The sequence below is a fragment of the Schistocerca gregaria genome, chromosome 1 (genome assembly GCF_023897955.1).
Source record: "Schistocerca gregaria isolate iqSchGreg1 chromosome 1, iqSchGreg1.2, whole genome shotgun sequence".
In the NCBI taxonomy this organism is placed as follows: domain Eukaryota; kingdom Metazoa; phylum Arthropoda; class Insecta; order Orthoptera; family Acrididae; genus Schistocerca; species Schistocerca gregaria.
Window position 1 is genome coordinate 1,092,999,744 of NC_064920.1, and position 19,151 is coordinate 1,093,018,894.

Genomic DNA, 19,151 nt, shown 5'->3' on the forward strand with positions numbered 1-19,151 from the left:
TGTTACATCCTTTCAGAGTGAAGTTTCTTTCTTTCATCAGACCACAGTGTTGCAGCCTATTTTCTAATCATTTCCCTCTGACCAACTTTCCAAAGAAATATCTTTTGTGCTGGCCGGGGTGGCCGAGCGGTTCTAGGCGCTAGAGTCTGCAACCGCGCAACCGCTACGGTCGCAGGTTCGAATCATGCCTCGGGCATGGATGTGTGTGATGTCTTTAGGTTAGTTAGATTTAAGTAGTTCTAGGTTCTAGGGGACTGATGACCTCTGAAGTTACGTCCCATAGTGCTCAGAGTCAGGTGAACCAAATTTGAAATATCTTTTGTCAGAATATTTTTCTGCCTATAACGTCTGCTAGAGCTATACCGGCTACTTTAAGATCCTTCTTTACTCCCAGCCATCTATTTAATTGGCTCAGTTTTGGCCTTACTTCTGTTTTCGTTGAATTCTACCATTTGTTTTGTCAACCTAGTGGGTGCCATTCTATTAATGTCCCCATAAAATCTATGTCTTCGTTTTCTCATATCACCTCGTATGTCTGTGTATTGCTCTATTTCCTGATTACTTCTCAGACTATAAGTTTCTCCATCAGTAATCTTGCGGCCTAATATTTTCCTAATAATCTTCCTTTCTTTCTAACTACAGAACGTATATACAGCCTCTTCAATTACATGAAATGTTGTCAGTTGACCAGATTTCTATTGCACTAGGGCACTCTTCATCAGAATAAAAAGTTACATGGAATACCTAAAAATGTAAAGACATATATAGTGTATATTACCTGAATTGTATTTTCTTTTGTAAAAAAGACTGTTCTGCTGTAGCTTTCATACACTGCTTCCTATTGGTTACCATTATTCTTTAAAATTGCCTTTGAAGTGCTTCATTTGCTCTTAAGTTATCTGTATTAGATTACTTCCTGCTAGATGGCGCGAATCCGTTTTCGTGGCTGCCTCGGTGTCATAGCCGTTTAATCTGACGGTATCGGCTGTGTTATATCGCTCTCGGTCCTAATCGACCTTGCGGTTGTCATTATATTCCATGGAGAATTTTATCTGGTTGACAGTTATGTTATACTTTCTACATTTTAGTTTTTATTCCTATGATACTTCTGTTTGACCAGAGCACTTTTGCTCTGATGTTTTAAACCATGGTGTGATTACATGTAAGTACATTCTGTTTGTACGTAATTTATGGAAGTAATCCCACAAAGTACATCTTATTTCAATCTACGTCGTTATATTTTGAAGTTCTCCACGTAACTTTTTATTCTGATGAAGACTGCCATAGTGCAATCGAAACCGTGGTCAACTGTCAAAATTTCGTGCAACCGAAGTGGCTGTATATACGTCCTGAAATTAAACAGCGTACGGTTGCTGGAGCACAGACAATAAAATGTTTCAAATTTTCTTTCTTTCTTTCGAATTTCTTCGGTATCCCTCTTCATAAATGAAATTAAAGTTTCTGCTCCATAAAGATATTCAGGTTTGATTAGAGTGATGTAACACCTAAGTTTACTGAACATAGAAACTGATATTTTACTATAAATATTTTATGTTAATCTGAAGCAGTTTACACTTTTTGACAGCGATCTTCTTTTGCAGCTTTTTCCAGACCGTTTTCTTTGTATAATTTCCCCTAGTATTTAAACTGCGAAACCCTTTCTGCTTTTCCATATTTCGTGTTCAAATGCTTTGGAGCTTGTTTCTTGCATTCATATATTCTGTTTTCTCGAATGGTTTTTGTAGTACTACTTTTTTCACAACTACTACTTTTTTCAATTTGTTTTTGAGGTGCGGTAATATCCCTAGTTAAAATAGCCAGATCATCTGCAAAAGTGAGGCAATCTACTCTAATATTACTTGTACCTAACTCGATTGATTGATCTATATTTTGACTTGACTTTTGCTCTCGCTATTCTGTAATGACCTTTTCCAAAACACCGTTAAACAGTAATGGGGAGAGTCCATGTTCGTGTCTAACTCCAGTCTTTATATCAAATGGTTCAGAAATTTCTCCCATGAATTCAGAGCTAGTTTCGCTTGCGCCGCGCTGTAATGGTGATCTGTGATACATTTCTTCGAGTGGTGACGATCTTAAACCTGTGAACATGCATTGCAGGATGAATCCAGAGTACGGCGATTCGTGTGCGTTCCTGCAACGATTATGTGGGTGATGTAGAAAGTATAGAAGAGCCGTAACTTCTGGCTAAGACGCTCCGCTTAGTGACCAACGAAAACAGTGCGGTAGTGAAAGAAACCTTGAAGGAAAGCGGGCTTATTATTGAGATTTTGAAATTTTCCTGGCGTAAAGAGTTTCGGGGTTGCAGCCTGATTAGTGGACTTTTTACATTAATATTTTATTATTTTCGTCTTGGCAGCGACAACAGCAAAGGTTACGAATTTATCTCGAATGAAAAACAGCCCAAAGTTGCACTAAATTATGCTTATTTTAAACCTTGACCATGCTTTCTGCTATAATAATATAGCCTTCTTCAGAAGTCATACACAATAATAAATGAAAAATATCTTATCCCAGCGGCTGCGTCAAGGTCAATAAACTAACTTCAACAGACATAAGCCTGTTTCGAACATAAGTAAAATTACATATGGCACCGTATGTTTTCCGCCACTGTCTGTTACGTTTGGTGTCTCTCTACCGTACGATAGCTACAGTATACCTGTTCTTCAGGTAGATATATTAATGGCTACTAGGCCAAGGACTATCTGAAACACTTGACACCTTATCTCTGTGATGAAAACCGGAGATATCACTGCCTGGAAAATCGCATTTTCGAGCGTGTCTTTTGTCTGAAACATGTTGGTACTATGTATTATCATCCATGTGCCGATAGCATGTTCATGTTAATCACTGACTAGTTCAGAAAAGATTTTTTTGTTTATTAACCTAAATGTATCATGTAATTGAGCGCCAAGCATATCTCGCTTACTAGTAATCCTAGTGTATCAAATTGTTAAACTTTTGTGTGGTATCGATATCTTCATATCATAAACTTAACCCCGTCCCTAGTGCTTTACAGTGTGCTTCTCTTTGAGATTTGTTTTCTATCTACATAAATGATCTTTTAGATAGAGTAGATGGCAATGTGCGGCTGTTTGCTGATGATGCTGTGGTGTACGGGAAAGTGCCGTCGTTGAATGACTGTAGCAGGATACAACATGACTTGGATAGGATTTGTGATTGGTGTAAAGTATGGCAGCTAACTCTAAATATAGATAAATGTAAATTAATGCAGATGAATAGGAAAAAGAATCCTGTAATGTTTGAATACTCCATTAGTAGTGGAGCGCTTGACACAGTCACGTCGATTAAATATTTGGGCGTAACATTGGGGAGCGATATGAAGTGGGACATGCATTTAATGGCAGTTGTGGGGAAGGCGGATAGTCGTCTTCGGTACATTGGTAGAATTTTGGGAAGATGTGGTTCATCTGTAAAGAAGACCGCTTATAAAACACTTTTACGACCTATTCTTGGGTACTGCTCTAGCGTTTGGGATCCCTATCAGGTCGGATTGAGGGAGTACATAGAAGCTATTCAGAGTCGGGGTGCTAGGTTTGTTACTGGTAGGTTTGATCATCACGCGAGTGTTACGGAAATGCTTCAGGAACTCGGGTGGGTGTCTCTAGAGGAAAGGAGGCGTTCGTTTCGTGAAACGCTATTGAGGAAATTTAGAGAACCAGAATTTAAGGCTGACTGCAGTACAATTTTACTGCCGCCAACTTACATTACGCGGAAATACCACAGAGATAAGATAAGAGAGATTAGAGCTCGTACAGAGGCATATAGGCAGCAACTTTTCCCTGGTTCTGTTTGAGAGTGGAACAGGGAGAGAAGATGCTAGTTTTGGTACGAGGTACCTTCCGGCATGCACCGCATGGTGGATTGCGGAATATGTATGTAGATGTAGATTTTGTTGTTTATTAGCCTAAATGTATCATGTAACTCAGCTGTAAGCACATATTGCTGACTACAAATCCTCAAGTGTATTAGAATGTTAAATTTGGATTTGGAATCGGTCTCTTCGTATTACAAGTTGGACTCCTTGCTCGTGCCTTACGGTGTGTGTACTTCCTTGTGCCCGCAGGAGGGCTACGAGTGCCAGTGTTGCCCCGGTTTCGTGGGCCCACACTGCGAGGAACGCGACGCCTGCTACCCCAGCCCGTGCCGCAACAACGGCATCTGCGTCGACCTGTCGCAGGGCCAGGGCGGCAACAGCTTCCAGTGCCTCTGTCCATACGGTAGGTACCGCGCGCTCCTGCCTCGTGCTGAAGGTCGCGCATCACGGCATCACGCTGAAAACATACACATCTGTCACCCATGCCGTCTATTTACTGGTGACTTCTGCAGTACAGTTGTGTTTGTCTTAGCTGTAGTACACTGTACAGTATCGTTAATGTGACCACCGGTCAAAAGCCTCAGTAATCACCTTTTGTAGCTCGAACGTGGAAGAAGAGAGTCAATGAGATTCTGGGAGTTGCCAGCACGGATGTGAAGCCATGCCGACACCAGTGCTGCGCCGGTTATTCCGTTGAGGCGCCCCATTGGCTTGGTTCCACAGATTCTCGATCGGGTTTAAATTCAAGGAGTTTGGTGAATAGGAGGTACAGTACATTCATCCTACTGTTCTCCGAACCACGTATGTACACTGCGAGCTGTGTGTTACATTGCACTGTCCTGCTGATGTATGCAATCTTGCTCAGGGAAAAAGATGAGGGGATATAAATGTCTCTGTACCGTAAAGTGAACACATTTAAGTATCTAGGCGTGGACATCACATCGAGAAATGAGATTGAATCCGAACTGAAGAGGAGATTACGGGCAGGAAATGCGTGCTACTTCTCACTGAATAGATCACTTTCATCACGGATATTGTCTAGGAATTTAAGGATTAGAATACACAAAACTATTATACTGTATGGGTGTGAGACTTGCTCTCTCACTGTGCAAAATGAAAAGCCCTTTCGAGTATTTGAAAACAAAATTTTGAGGAAAATTTTCGGAGAAAAAAAGGATGACATTAGTGGAGCGTGGCGAAAACTGCACAACGAAGAGGTTCACCTACTATATTCAACCCTGAAATAATCAGTGTTATTAATTGAAGTAGGCTGCGATAGGCGGGTCACGTAGCTGGAATGGATGAGGGCAGGGCAGCGGGTAGAGTACTGGTAGGCCACCTAGGAGGAAAACGTCATGTGGGGAGACCGAGGCGTAGATGAAAGGACACTGCGAAGGCTGATTTGAGGCGCCTAGGTATTGAAGGTGAATGGAAGGAAATAGCCCAAGACTGGACAGATGGTATGACCAATGAGTGAGTGAGTGAGTGAGTGAGTGAGTGAGTGAGTGTGATGGTATAAATGGTCCTGAATGACAGATGCATAGTTATGTTGATCCATTCCGCCTCCCAGAATGACTAGATCACACAGTCAATGATACAGGAACATCCCAAAAACCATAAGTGATGCACATCGTTCGCTTTCATACGTTTCACTCTGTACACGCAAACAGCCATCTATCCACCTGTCGCCACTCTGGTGATGTTAAGCTGCGGTACTGTTGTGAAAATTCCAGCCTTTGTCGCCCATGAACGGCAGCCAGCGTGGGTCCATGAACCAGGCACCTGTTGCAGAGGCCCATATGCAGCAACGTTCGCTGAACGGTGAGTGAGGAGGTGTAACATAGTCTCCTCGGCGCCTGTTTTGGATAGCTCAATTTTGCTAGGCACTGTACTCTAAACGTGGCGGCACGCGGACGGTTTACAAACAGTATACGCTTTGCTTCAAGACTGCTTGTGTTGCAGTTATAGTCATTTGTTATTGGACACTTTCTTTGGGTTGTCATGGCTGTACGTCTGGTTGGATAGGAAGGAGTTAAGGTTTGTAATGTCTGAAGATGGGTGTAATCCCGAAACGCGAGACGTGTACTAACAAAAGAGTCAATTGAACATCTCATGAATTTATTGCGATTGTACAGCATTCGTTGCCAATTATTTACAAACTTTGCCGATTCGGAAATGCATCCATCCTCCGCCCAGAGTCCAGTGATGATGCCCTCTTGCACGTCAGATAAGTCGACTGCACTGTTTTCTATGTTCCACAGACATGCTTAATACACCCGGCAAAGACAGTGCTGTCATCTTCCTTCTATGTGTGGTTATTGCACGATGAGGTCGAACATAGTTGTTGGTCACGTTAATGTGACTAGACCATGTATTTTCATTTATGGTTTCCATAATGCAGTGGTGAAATGCTGTGCAGAACTTCCTTGCACCTGAAAATACGTGAAAACAAATAATATTTAGCTCTACAAGTAACATCATTTTAAAAATATAGTACAGTAACACAGTACGAGAAGTGCCATATGTCAGGAACAGTTGCGCTTTACTGCTGGGAAAAACTGTGTTGAAAACATTTTTTCTGTACGCCAGAGGTGTCAGAAAATGATCGTAAAAATAGAGATTTCCGTTTTGTGTTTGTTGGTGCAGAAATGTCTACGTAAATGGAAATAAGCGTATGGCATCGTTCGCCGGGAGGCCCCATGAGGGCAGGTTCGGCCGCCAAGTGCAAATTTAATTTCATTCGACGCCACATCGGGCGACTTGCGCGTCTGTGGTGAGCATGAAATGATGATGAGGACAACACAACAACCAGTCCACGAGTTGAGAAAATCTCTAACCCGGCCGGGAATCGAACTCGGGCCCCTTAGAACGGCAGTCCGTCACGCTGACAATTCAGCTATCGAGACGGACCTTGTAGAGGTGAGCGGGGGAAACTGCGAACGCGCCGCATTTAAATCGCAGTGCAGTCCACACCAAGCGACTTGGTTCTATATTTCAATTTTTTTAACGACACAGATCAGTACCAAAACAAATTTTGAGCGTTATTTAATTACTATTGGCCTGCTAAAGACATAATAAGGTTTTTATCTGATACAGACGGTTGTCATACAGAAAAAAAGTAGAGAGTTTCAATGATTTTTACACTCATGTTGACACATAATAGTAGCTTACTAAGTTTCATAATCGAAAAATAGTCTTTAACAGACACATGTGTTAACATAATATTGTGGCACCTCACTATGGAGATGTGGAAACTATACCTAAGGGAAGCAGTGCAGATGTCCTGGATAGTTTTAATGCAAAAGTATTCGTCGTCAAAATGGGAATTACTTTGCTGGTCAGTCAGTTACATCTGCACCTGCGTAGAGGCGCTTTTAACTGAAACAGCAAACGGCCTGGAAAAGAGCTCGAAAACAGACGTAAGACTGACAGTATCCTAAAACGTTTACGAAACTGTCTCTAAATACAATGATGCAACCAATCACTTTAATGAAGTTGTTTATTATTACAATGATCGGTTTTAGAACCTTGTCAGATCTTCAAAAAAAAAATGGTTCAAATGGCTCTGAGCACTATGGGACTTAACATCTATTATGATCAGTCCCCTAGAACTTAGAACTACTTAAACCTAACTAACCTAAGGACAGCACACAACAGCTAGTCATCACGAGGCAGAGAAAAACCCTGACCACGCCGGGAATCGAATATCAGATCTTCTGATTGATTTCCTTAAGTTATACATCTATTTCTAAGATAATGCTGCGTGACGAGAAAATGGAAAATGCTGTAATGTATCGCCATGTGTATTATTCATCTGTCGATATTAATGCAAAATTTTAATTTTGTACTTACGGCGACAGTGTGAGCGAATTTCTCTGTTAGTGTCCGTCTGTCTGCTGCCATTGTGACGGCCAGTTCGTTCATCACTTCATGCACTTTCACACAATATGTGTTCATTTACACTGTTATAGCGGAACTTTGCCACCATGCAGCATGTGTTATATAACTGTTGCTGGTTACATAAGGTCTTGACGTAAAGATATTTCTCAGAGATGTATTTGGTTTTTGTTTGCATCTCTGAGCAATGTTGGTCTGTGCCATATCTTTGTATGTATTTACATTCAACCAATTGTCACGAGTTCTAAAATATCTGTAATGGATAAGCTTAATAGTTTAGGAAACTTATCTTGTAACTCTTTAAAGCGCTCCATGAATTCTTCAGACCTCGTTTTTTTACTAACGGCGGTGAGCTTAGGGTGTTTGTCAGAATGCATTCCTTCCATAACGCATGTTCTTTGTAAATGTATCCCAACTAAATCCTAAAGAAGTCTTGTCTCACCTGTGCGCTGTGGGCAACGTGCAGTGAAGTCCACCTAAAATGCGAGTTCTGAAATCCATTCCACATATTCTAACTTTAGATACTGCGCTCCTTTTCCCTTCATAAATTCAAAGATAGTGAGTTATAAAGCAAGAAATTGTTCCAGCCATTCGCTTTTCACATAGCTAATGTATTTTGCAGTAACACACAATGTCTCTCCTAAGAGTAGTCGGACGCATCTTCTCTGGTGTTTCGGTAGGTATTTGCAATCCTGTTTACGCAACGTTTAGCTGGAGTCAGCACAAATAAATACTAGTGGTCACGTCTTTATGCGACTTCCATCGATGTAAAGCGTCAGTTTGTTTCCCGATTCAAACAAAATGATTTGTAAATTGGAATTTTAGGTGCCCGTTCGTGAAAGAGGTCCCAAATTAGTGTAATGGGCTATTCGTTTTACTGGTATCTGTTAACATGGACAGTAAAACACGAGGAATAACGAGTACTGCAGCAGTGACACAACCGCCTGGCCCACGCTCACTGCTACCGCTATACAGCAGCGCTGCTCAGTCGCTGCTGCAGTACTCGTTATTCTTGGTTTTCTACTGTCCTCTTAATTCACATCGGCGAAACAAGTATCCTACTATGTATTCTAGTAGATCTCAATCGAATGGGCACTTAAAATTGCCGACAACCCATAGGAGAGACAACCGGTATATAATCTCGATACTGTTCCTTCAGTTCTATCGACCACTGTTGCAGCTGCCTATCGAATAATGGATGCGACTTCAGAAGTTTTACTGTCAGTATCACTGATTTCTTCTCATTCCCCGGCCTGAAAATTTAGAACAGTGAAAATTTAGCAAAGTGTCGATCGTTGAAATTTGTTGCTCTTTGATTGTCAACTAAATCTTTATATATTTTGTGCATAGTATTGTAATGTCGTTCGTAATGAATTTCCATTACCAGTCGCTTATGTGACTGCATAGTAAATATTGTGATTTCTCACTCCTGTCTTCTGTCACTCCCATTTATTTTAAAAGTCTTATGGCGATAGATCGATAGACTGTCTCGTTTTGCACAAACATCCACTGGACCTGTGAATGTCCCTCGTACCATGAACAGATAGTGAAGGGTAAACAGCGCTGACAACACGATTCTGCCGAACAGCAGAGAGTTGGTCCGACAGAAAAGTGCCACACCGCAACACTGAATGAAATGTCGCGCTGTACCGAGTACTTCCGGAAATGACCGAGCGCAACCGAGGCTGGCCGAGTTGTGGCACGCACGCCACCCGCACAATCTGCCCGTGTCAAGTTTTCCATGCCGTGGCCAGCGCTGATTTGGGGTGTGTAAATGCAGCATCGAAGTTTACATTCGTAGCTGTCTGCCGACATCGAGTACTTGCCGGCTTTGTTAGAATCACGGTTGAGCCAAATTTTTAAACAAAATTTCATGTTCTATGAAACATTTATGTGAAGCGTAAATTACAGAAAGCGCACGAGACTGGTAATCGTTGGATCGTGTCTCGTTTCTGTAATATTTCTCTCTTATCTTTGGTTCTGTTTGAATACCTCCGTCATTTATACACCGAAGTTGGCCAAGTGTGAGTAGGACTCGGGCGCTAATGGCTCTGTACGAACTTAATGCCGTATATAAACAGTTCATCCATCCCAGGCATAGAGAACCTTTGCCCTTTATCGATATCGATACTGGCAAAATGTTGGTCCCGGGAATTTCAAGATCGCATCCGAATCTCTACAGTAGTTCCTGAGACTAGAGTGGGCGTACAAAACCCAGCAGGGGACTCCAGTTTATATATGTAGACAGAGAACATTTAATAAAATACTTTTAGTAACTTACTGAAGCATGATTGCAACTCACATTTTATTTTTTTATGGAATAATATTTTACTATTGTGCTTTTGACGGATTATGACTACTATGAGAACTTCCTTCTTGTCAAATTTCGTCAGTTTAGATCAACGGGAGATACGCTACAAGTTTTGATGAGTTAGTTTGCGAATATCAAAATAAGCAACATAACTGGGCGTATCTTTTAACTGAACTGACTTAGAATCCTACATTTTCACACTGCCAAGGGACCATAGACCTTCGTATGTGATATGAATTTCAACTTGATACGTCCAGGCATTCCTCAGAAAAAGGGGTTTTAGCAGACGGACAGAATTAAAGTCGGACAAAGTTCGGAAAAAAAATCATGTCATATAATAACAAGTCAACAATTTTTGGAATTTTTTCCTTTACTTGCACTATGAAACTTTTCGCTTAATGTAAATTTCATGATTCTAGGTAAACGGTACATACCCTACATGTTTTAATGAGTGAGCTGTGACTCAGCATTCTTGGAACGTGCGGACACTCTCATTCCAGGTGATCGATGGATCACAATCACTTACCTCGCTGCCCAATTGGACCTCTCTGTTGGTAGTGCTGACACCCGAGTGGAGCACAGAAAATCTCACTGGACTGCTTTTTATCAGCCACCGTACAAAATGGACCTCGCACTTTCCGACTTCCATAAGTTTGACCCAATGAAGGGAGCACTGCAAGGGAAGCAGTACGTAGACGATTGGGAAGTTATTGATGCATCAAGACGTGGGTTTCGACGTAGACCAGTAGAGTGGTAGTATGAGGGGATACAAGCCCTCCCAGTAAGGTGGCGTAAGGCCATCGCATTGAGTGCAGATAATGTTGAAAAATAGGGTTTTGTAGCCAAAAGAGTGAGGAATAATATGGTTTAGTGGAATCCTGAATAAAACAAATCTATGTACCTTCTTAGAAAAAAGTGTGCATTACTTATGGAACGTCAGTCTTATGAAGCACTGACCTGGTCATACAGACAGATGTTGCAAATGTGACGCACAGAAAGATTAGTGGTGAGCTCTATCAATCCAGTATTCTTGCTACTCGTACCGTGTTGCACTATAACGTATGCCCCACTGAAAACGAGATTCCCACTGTAACGACGTTGCATGTAATCCTAGTGGGTGAATGTGTTTGCAGAGGGATGGCATGGTACTATTGCCAGGGGCACCAGCGAGCTTAACGCTTCGCGGCAGCTTTCTAATTTCTGGAGAGTCGTTTACTCAGTTCGTTGCATGATGGATTCCTTCCGATCACCGCAAAGAGTGTTTATCCAATTCCGTCGCGCGGAATGGGAACGTGCTTCGCAAATTTATCGTAGGATGAAAGAGGTGTACAAAGAGCAGTGAAAGACAAGAACTAACTGGTGAAATTGTAAACAATATTTTTCAGAAAATCATTAAGCGGTTCTCTGCAAATGGGCTCTCATTAAACTTTGACAAAACACAGTATATACAGTTGCACACAGTAAACAAAGTAAGAGCCTACGGAATATCAGACCAGCTGCGTGGCTGGATTGAAGAGTTTTTACCAAACAGAACACAGCATGTTGTTATCAATGGAGAGACGTCTACAGACGTTAAAGTAACCTCTGGCGTGCCACAGGGGGGTGTTATGGGGCCATTGCTTTTCACAATATATGTAAATGACCTAGTAGATAGTGTAGGAAGTTCCGTGCGGCTTTTTGCGGATGATGCTGTAGTATACAGAGAAGTTGCAGCATTAGAAAATTGTAACGAAATGCAGGAAGATCGTCAGCGGATAGGCACTTGGTGCAGGGAGTGGCAACTCGCCCTTAACACAGACAAATGTAATGTATTGCGAATACATAGAAAGAAGGATCCTTTATTGTATGATTATATGATAGCAGAACAAACACCGGTAGCAGTTACTTCTGTAAAATGTCTGGGAGTATGCGTGCGCAACGATTTGAAGTGGAATGATCATATAAAATTAATTGTTGGTAATGCGGGTACCAGGTTGAGATTCATTGGGGGAGTTCTTAGAAAATGTAGTCCGTCAAGAAAGGAGGTGGCTTACAAAACACTCGTTCGACCTATACTTGAGTATTACTCGTCAGTGTGGGATCCTGACCAGATCGGGTTGATAGAGGAGATAGAGAAGATCCAAAGAAGAGCGGCGCATTTCGTCACAGGCTTATTTGGTAACCGTGATAGCGTTACGGAGATGTTTAGCAAACTTGGGTGACAGACTCTGCAAGAGAGGCGCTCTGCATCGCGGTGTAGCTTGCTGTCCAGGTTTCGAGAGGGTGCGTTTCTGGATGAGGTATCGAATATATTGCTTCCCCCTACTTATACCTCCCGAGGAGATCGCGAATTTAAAATTAGAGAGATTCGAGGGCGCACGGAGGCTTTCAGACAGTCGTTCTTCCCGCGAACCGTACGCGACTGGAACAAAAAAGGGAGGTAATGACAGTGGCACGCAAAGTGCCCTCCGCCACACACCGTTGGGTGGCTTGCGGAGTATAAATGTAGATGTAGATTTGCGTTGGTGTCACCTTGTAAGCCGGGATGTGTGGTTTAGAAGACTGTCGAGCTGCTTCCAGTATTTCGATGGAAGATCCTGGAATATCCTCCTCGAAGCCCCGATATCGCCCCATGTGGCTGGCATATCGTCGTCCCTTTAAACAATATCTGGAAGGTCAGAAGTTCACCTGTGAGAAAGAAGTGCAAGACACCGTGGAAAACTGTATTCGTCAGCAACCCACGAGTTGCTACAATGAAGCCACTCATTCCCTTCTTACGTGGCAAACTGGTGTATCAGTGGCAATGGCAATTATGTATAGTTATTCGGTTGTATATTAATTGTTTCTTCACACATAACTGTACTCTTCTTATGGTTCGCGCACTTTCATACATCACAGTAGTGGACCTTCCGTAAAATTAGTGATTGTATAAGACGACCTCTCAAGTACAGTAGAAATATGTTCGAATCCTTTCTGAGGCGATAGGAAAGCGGAGGCCATCCTACAATTGGCAGCAGGGTTCTCTGCACAGATCAGTGTTGATCCTAAGTTACACGCAGGTTAATTGAAAGACGCTCCAACTATTTATAATTTTATAGTGGGTCAAATTTGGCCCTGTAATAGGAGCTTTCTATAGTGCCTGCCCCTGAATGCCAAATCGTTTGAAGTTCCATAAATGTTAAGTGAATTTAGAGCGTAATTCTACCACAAAGGAAAGACGAAAAACAGAAATTTAACTTTAGATCGACCATTAGGCATGTTTACTAAAAGCATTCTTTTTAGGAAGAAAATGATACACCACGAAGCAGTTATGAAAATTGGTCACAAATTGACGTACAAAACTGTAACCTTGGCGAGGGGCTAATGGATGAATATTTGAGGCAGATGTGCAGTTTCACAGCACACCTGGCAAACAGGAGATACCATTGCCTTAAGTCTTTGCTAATTTCATTCCGTACACTCAGTTGGACAGTAACTATAGCTTCCAGACAGCATTTGAATGAAGACCTATAGTTGGGCTCAACGAAGCCGGTTGGAGTAATCGGCGAATCACTCGACATCTGAATAGGAGCCATACCACTATTCGACAATGTTAGCAGGAATGGCTGAACCGTGGCGGAACACAGTGTCAAGAAGGAAGCGTTCGACCTAGAGAGACGACGGAACGTGAGGGTCCAGCAATCATCAGAGAGGTATTTAGAGCTCTGAATTGATCAACGATCCGGCGTGCAACTGGTGCCTCCGAGAACACAAGGACCATTAATAGGCGACTCACAGAAAGGGGACTGATTTCACGGCGCCTCCCGCGCCGATTGCTATTGGCCACTGTACACCAACAAGCCGTTTAAATTTGTGTCGGGCACATTCCGACTGGAGTCTCAATGATCAGTCACGCTTCAAACTGAGCCGCAATGACCAGCGAAGACGTCCCTGGAGACCCCCCAGACATCAGTGGGATACCAACCTGACGTCCGGCCGCCGTACGGCCTGAAAACCAGGAGTGATGTTCTTGGGTGCCTTTTCTTTCCATAACACGACACCTATTGTTGTCATCCGCGGGACCCTTGCAGGACAGAGGTACGTCGACGACGTTTCGTTGCCTTCGTGGCCTTACATTTCCACAAAAAAGGACACGGCGAGCGCTGATACTGCTTGTTTTCATTCTTACCAAATCCTACCTTGGCTGCCAAGGTCGTCTGACCTTCCCTCCCTTGAGCATTGTGGCAAAGTCATCTGACTCTCCTCACTTGAAAATTATGGGGAGGGCCCTCCAACCAGCTCGGGATTTTGACGATCTCAAGCTCCAATGGACTGGAAGTGTCACTATATCCCACAGGAGGATATCCAATAGTACTGTCAATCAATGTGAAGCTGAAAAACTGCTTGCTTAAGAGTAAGAGAAGGGCAAACGCTTTATTAACTTTCTCATTTTATGAAGCTATTTCTGTTGAGCAAATTATCCAATTTTTCTAAAATTTCAACCAAATATTTGCCTGCACATATACATAAAATCTACCGATTTCGATATCTTTCGGATGATTCATTTCTGATTCGCAGTGGGTGCGTCTCTCTCTCTCTCTCTCTCTCTCTCTCTCTCGAGACAGAGACAGATTAAATTTAAATTTTCAAACCGCTGTAGAAATAACATCACTGGTCAGAATGACGTCAAATTGCAACAGAATATTATCAGAGAAAGGGGAAGACGAATGAGCCAAGAAAAAAATAGTTACAAAATGTAGCAATAGGTGAGGCTACAAGCATCATAATTTAATAGTGGTCGATTACAAATGACAAATGAGTCATACAACAATGCCTAAGGTGTACGTTTGACGTTAAACAAACTGTACTACTCAGAGTGCATGGGTGTACAGATATGATACTGTTAGTTAGGTAAGCCCATCCACCAAGGCAATGTCATATCACATCGGATGGGAAAAATCGGTTTTAAATTGCCCTGAGATCAAAACCGCATAAAAAGCATTAATCAAAATCTAACTGGATTACTAATTTCCGTCTTACTGGCGCAAAACATGTTCGTTATGCTAGCCACCGTTTTCTGCAACAAGTTGAAATCAAGAAACAGCGTGTTCCACAACTGATCGAAGTTTTTCCGGAGTCACCTTCAGAATGTGTTGTGCAATGCATACCTTCAATGCAGCTATGTTAGCAGTCGTGGCAATGCACACAACATCTTCCAGATAGCCCCACAGCCAGAAGTCAAACGGATGAAGATCAGGTGATCGGGACGGCCAGGCTGAAGGGAAATGGCGGCTGATAGTTCTAGCATTTCTTAAATGGTGCTTCAGCAGCTGCTAAACTGGATTTGTAATGTGCACCATCTTACATAAAAATAATCCCATCCACACATCCACGCTGTTGGAGAGCTGCAATGATGTGGATGCGCAAAAGACACTCATGGCGCATACCTGTGACAGTACAGGTGACAGCACCAGAAGCATTTACGTCTTCGAAAAAATGTGGCCCTATGATAAATTGTGCCGTAAACCCTCACCACACAGTGCCCTTTTCAGGATGAAGCGGTACTGGTTGATACGCATGTCGATTTTCCGTTGCCCATATTCGACATTCTGTGTATTGACATATCGTGTCAGATGGAAGTGGGCTTCGTCTGTCCACAAAATCTTCCACGGTCAGTCATTGTCCACTCTAATGCGAGCAAGAAACTCTAAAGCAAAGGTCACTCTTGCTGGCAGGTCATCAGGAAGCAACACGTACACATGGGAAATTTTCAATTGATAGCAAAGAAGGATGTTTTGTAGGATTTTACGCATCTTGCTCACGGGTATGTCCAATGTTCGGGCAATTCGCCGTAAACTACGCGTTTGTACACCATCACTCGTCTCCTCCTTCACTGCTTTGGCCACTGCTTCCACTGACGTCGAATCAATTCGTTTCCTCTATCTACCAGGTCGCACAACGAAAGAAACCGTCTTTTCGAATTACCGAATCATTTTCTGCAGACCCAGTCGGTCCAACTCCTTTTATGTCCGGGACTTCTGCAGAGTGCATGTGCTCAGTTAACATTCTTGTAACACAGCTTTACAAGCAGAGCGCGATCCTGCATTCAAAAAGTCGTGGCGAATGTCGTAGATGCGAAGGGAGGAAAATCCGTGTAACAAGCGTGTTTATTCCAACTTCAGTGGGTCGTGCGCATTACAGGTGTTTTCATTTACGTATTCTGACTCATACAGCGCCATCTATTGATCAATTTTCACACTAATTGTTTTCTTCTGCCATACGTTTTCCCCCTTCCCCCATACTACACTCCTGGAAATGGAAAAAAAGAACACATTGACACCGGTGTGTCAGACCCACCATACTTGCTCCGGACACTGCGAGAGGGCTGTACAAGCAATGATCACACGCACGGCACAGCGGACACATCAGGAACCGCGGTGTTGGCCGTCGAATGGCGCTAGCTGCGCAGCATTTGTGCACCGCCGCCGTCAGTGTCAGCCAGTTTTCCGTGGCATACGGAGCTCCATCGCAGTCTATAACACTGGTAGCATGCCGCGAAAGCGTGGACGTGAACCGTATGTGCAGTTGACGGACTTTGAGCGAGGGCGTATAGTGAGCATGCGGGAGGCCGGGTGGACGTACCGCCGAATTGCTCAACACGTGGGGCGTGAGGTCTCCACAGTACATCGATGTTGTCGCCAGTGGTCGGCGGAAGGTGCACGTGCCCGTCGACCTGGGACCGGACCGCAGCGACGCACGGATGCACGCCAAGACCGTAGGATCCTACGCAGTGCCTTAGGGGACCGCACCGCCACTTCCCAGCAAATTAGGGACACTGTTGCTCCTGGGGTATCGGCGAGGACCATTCGCAACCGTCTCCATGAAGCTGGGCTACGGTCCCGCACACCGTTAGGCCGTCTTCCGCTCACGCCCCAACATCGTGCAGCCCGCCTCCAGTGGTGTCGCGACAGGCGTGAATGGAGGGACAAATGGAGACGTGTCGTCTTCAGCGATGAGAGTCGCTTCTGCCTTGGTGCCAATGATGGTCGTATGCGTGTTTGGCGCCGTGCAGGTGAGCGCCACAATCAGAACTGCATACGACCGAGGCACACAGGGCCAACACCCGGCATCATGGTGTGGGGAGCGATCTCCTACACTGGCCGTACACCTCTGGTGATCGTCGAGGGGACACTGATTAGTGCACGATACATCCAAACCGTCATCGAACCCATCGTTCTACCATTCCTAGACCGGCAAGGGAACTTGCTGTTCCAACAGGACAATGCACATCCGCATGTATCCCGTGCCATCCAACGTGCTCTAGAAGGTGTAAGTCAACTACCCTGGCCAGCAAAGATCTCCGGATCTGTCCGCCATTGAGCATGTTTGGGACTGGATGAAGCGTCGTCTCACGCGGTCTGCACGTCCAGCACGAACGCTGGTCCAACTGAGGCACCGGGTGGAAATTGCATGGCAAGCCGTTCCATAGGACTACATCCAGCATCTCTACGATCGTCTCCATGGGAGAATAGCAGCCTGCATTGCTGCGAAAAGTGGATATACACTGTACTAGTGCCGACGTTGTGCATGCTCTGTTGCCTGTGTCTATGTGCCTGTGGTTCTGTCAGTGTGATCATGTGATGTATCTGACCCCAGGAATGTGTCAATAAAGTTTCCCCTTCCTGGGACAATGAATTCACGGTGTTCTTATTTCCATTTTCCAGGAGTGTATTTGGTTGCAATTTGACGTCATTCTTGCCAGTGGTGTTATTTCCACAGCGTTTTGAAATTTTAATTATAATCACCACACAAATATATATCATCACGTTATTACTGTCAGAGGTTAAATGAGGGTAAAAATTCACAGTTAGGAGGGAAAGGCATGCTTCTAAGTACATTGTGACGAAGTTTAACGAACCAAGTAACTACGTGACGAGAAACATTTGTTCGCAAGGACATAACAGACTCCTGAACTGCATTTAACATGGCACACAGATAAAACGCCTAACACTGTGGTTCCTTACAGGCAGCCTATAACAACTTAACAGTCATCATTATTTACGCAGTGACTGGATTGATTAAAGGACGCAAAATGAAAGACAAACGATCAAACATAAATATTCATACTCACGGCGAAATCGAAGGAAAAAGTTCACCATTTTCCAGTAACGCATCAGTCGTCAAAGCTGACTTGTGACCCACATCGAAAAGAATCGTAAAATTAACAAAATTGGCTCTGAGCACTATGGGACTTAACATCTATGAACATCAGTCCCCTAGAGCTTAGAACTACTTAAACCTAACTAACCTAAGGACAACACACAACACCCAGTCATCACGAGGCAGAGAAAATCCCTGACCCCGCCGGGAATAGAACCCGGGTCGTAAAATTTCACTTGGCACAAGATGCCAAGAAATAATTCGACTTCATCTGTATCTAACGTTAGCGTTAATACACTACTGGCCATTAAAATTACTACACCAAGAAGAAATGCAGATGATAAACGGGTATTCATTGGACGAATATATTATACTAGAACTGATATGTGATTACATTTTCAGGCGATTTGGGTGCATAGATCCTGATGAATCAGTACCCAGAACAACCACCTCTCGCCGTAATAACGGCCTTGATACGCCTGGGCATTGAGTCAAACAGAGCTTGGATAGCGTGTACATGTACAGCTGTACATGTAGCTTCAACACGATACCACAGTTCATCAAGAGTAGTGACTGGTGTATTGTGACGAGCCAGTTGCTCGGCCACCATTGACCAGACGTTTTCAGTTGGTGAGAGATCTGGAGAATGTCCTGGCCAGGGCAGCAGTCGAACATTTTTTGTATCCAGAAAGGCCCGTACAGGACCTGCAATACGCGATCGTGCATTATCCTGCTGAAATGTAGGCTTTTGCAGGGATTGAATGAAGGGCAGAGCCACAGGTCGTAGCATATCTGTAATATAACGTCCACTGTTCAAAGTGCCCGCAAAGTGAACAAGAGGTGACCGAGACGTGTAATCAATGACACCCCATACCATCACGCCGGGTGATAAGCCAGTATGGCGATGACGAATACACTCTTCCAATGTGCGTTCACCGCGATGTCGCCAAACACGGATGCGACCATCAT

The 19,151-nt window shown here is 43.6% G+C and overlaps 1 protein-coding gene across 3 annotated transcripts in view; it reads left to right on the forward strand.

Moving 5' to 3' along the window:
- Window positions 1-19,151, forward strand: part of LOC126282112 (atrophin-1-like) — an 829,584-nt gene that overhangs the window by 641,241 nt on the left and 169,192 nt on the right. For all 3 annotated transcript variants that reach the window (XM_049981594.1, XM_049981578.1, XM_049981586.1), the window contains exon 8: window positions 4,106-4,259. In XM_049981594.1, the coding sequence (XP_049837551.1) occupies window positions 4,106-4,259 (154 nt within the window). The remainder of the gene's footprint in view (window positions 1-4,105; window positions 4,260-19,151) is intronic.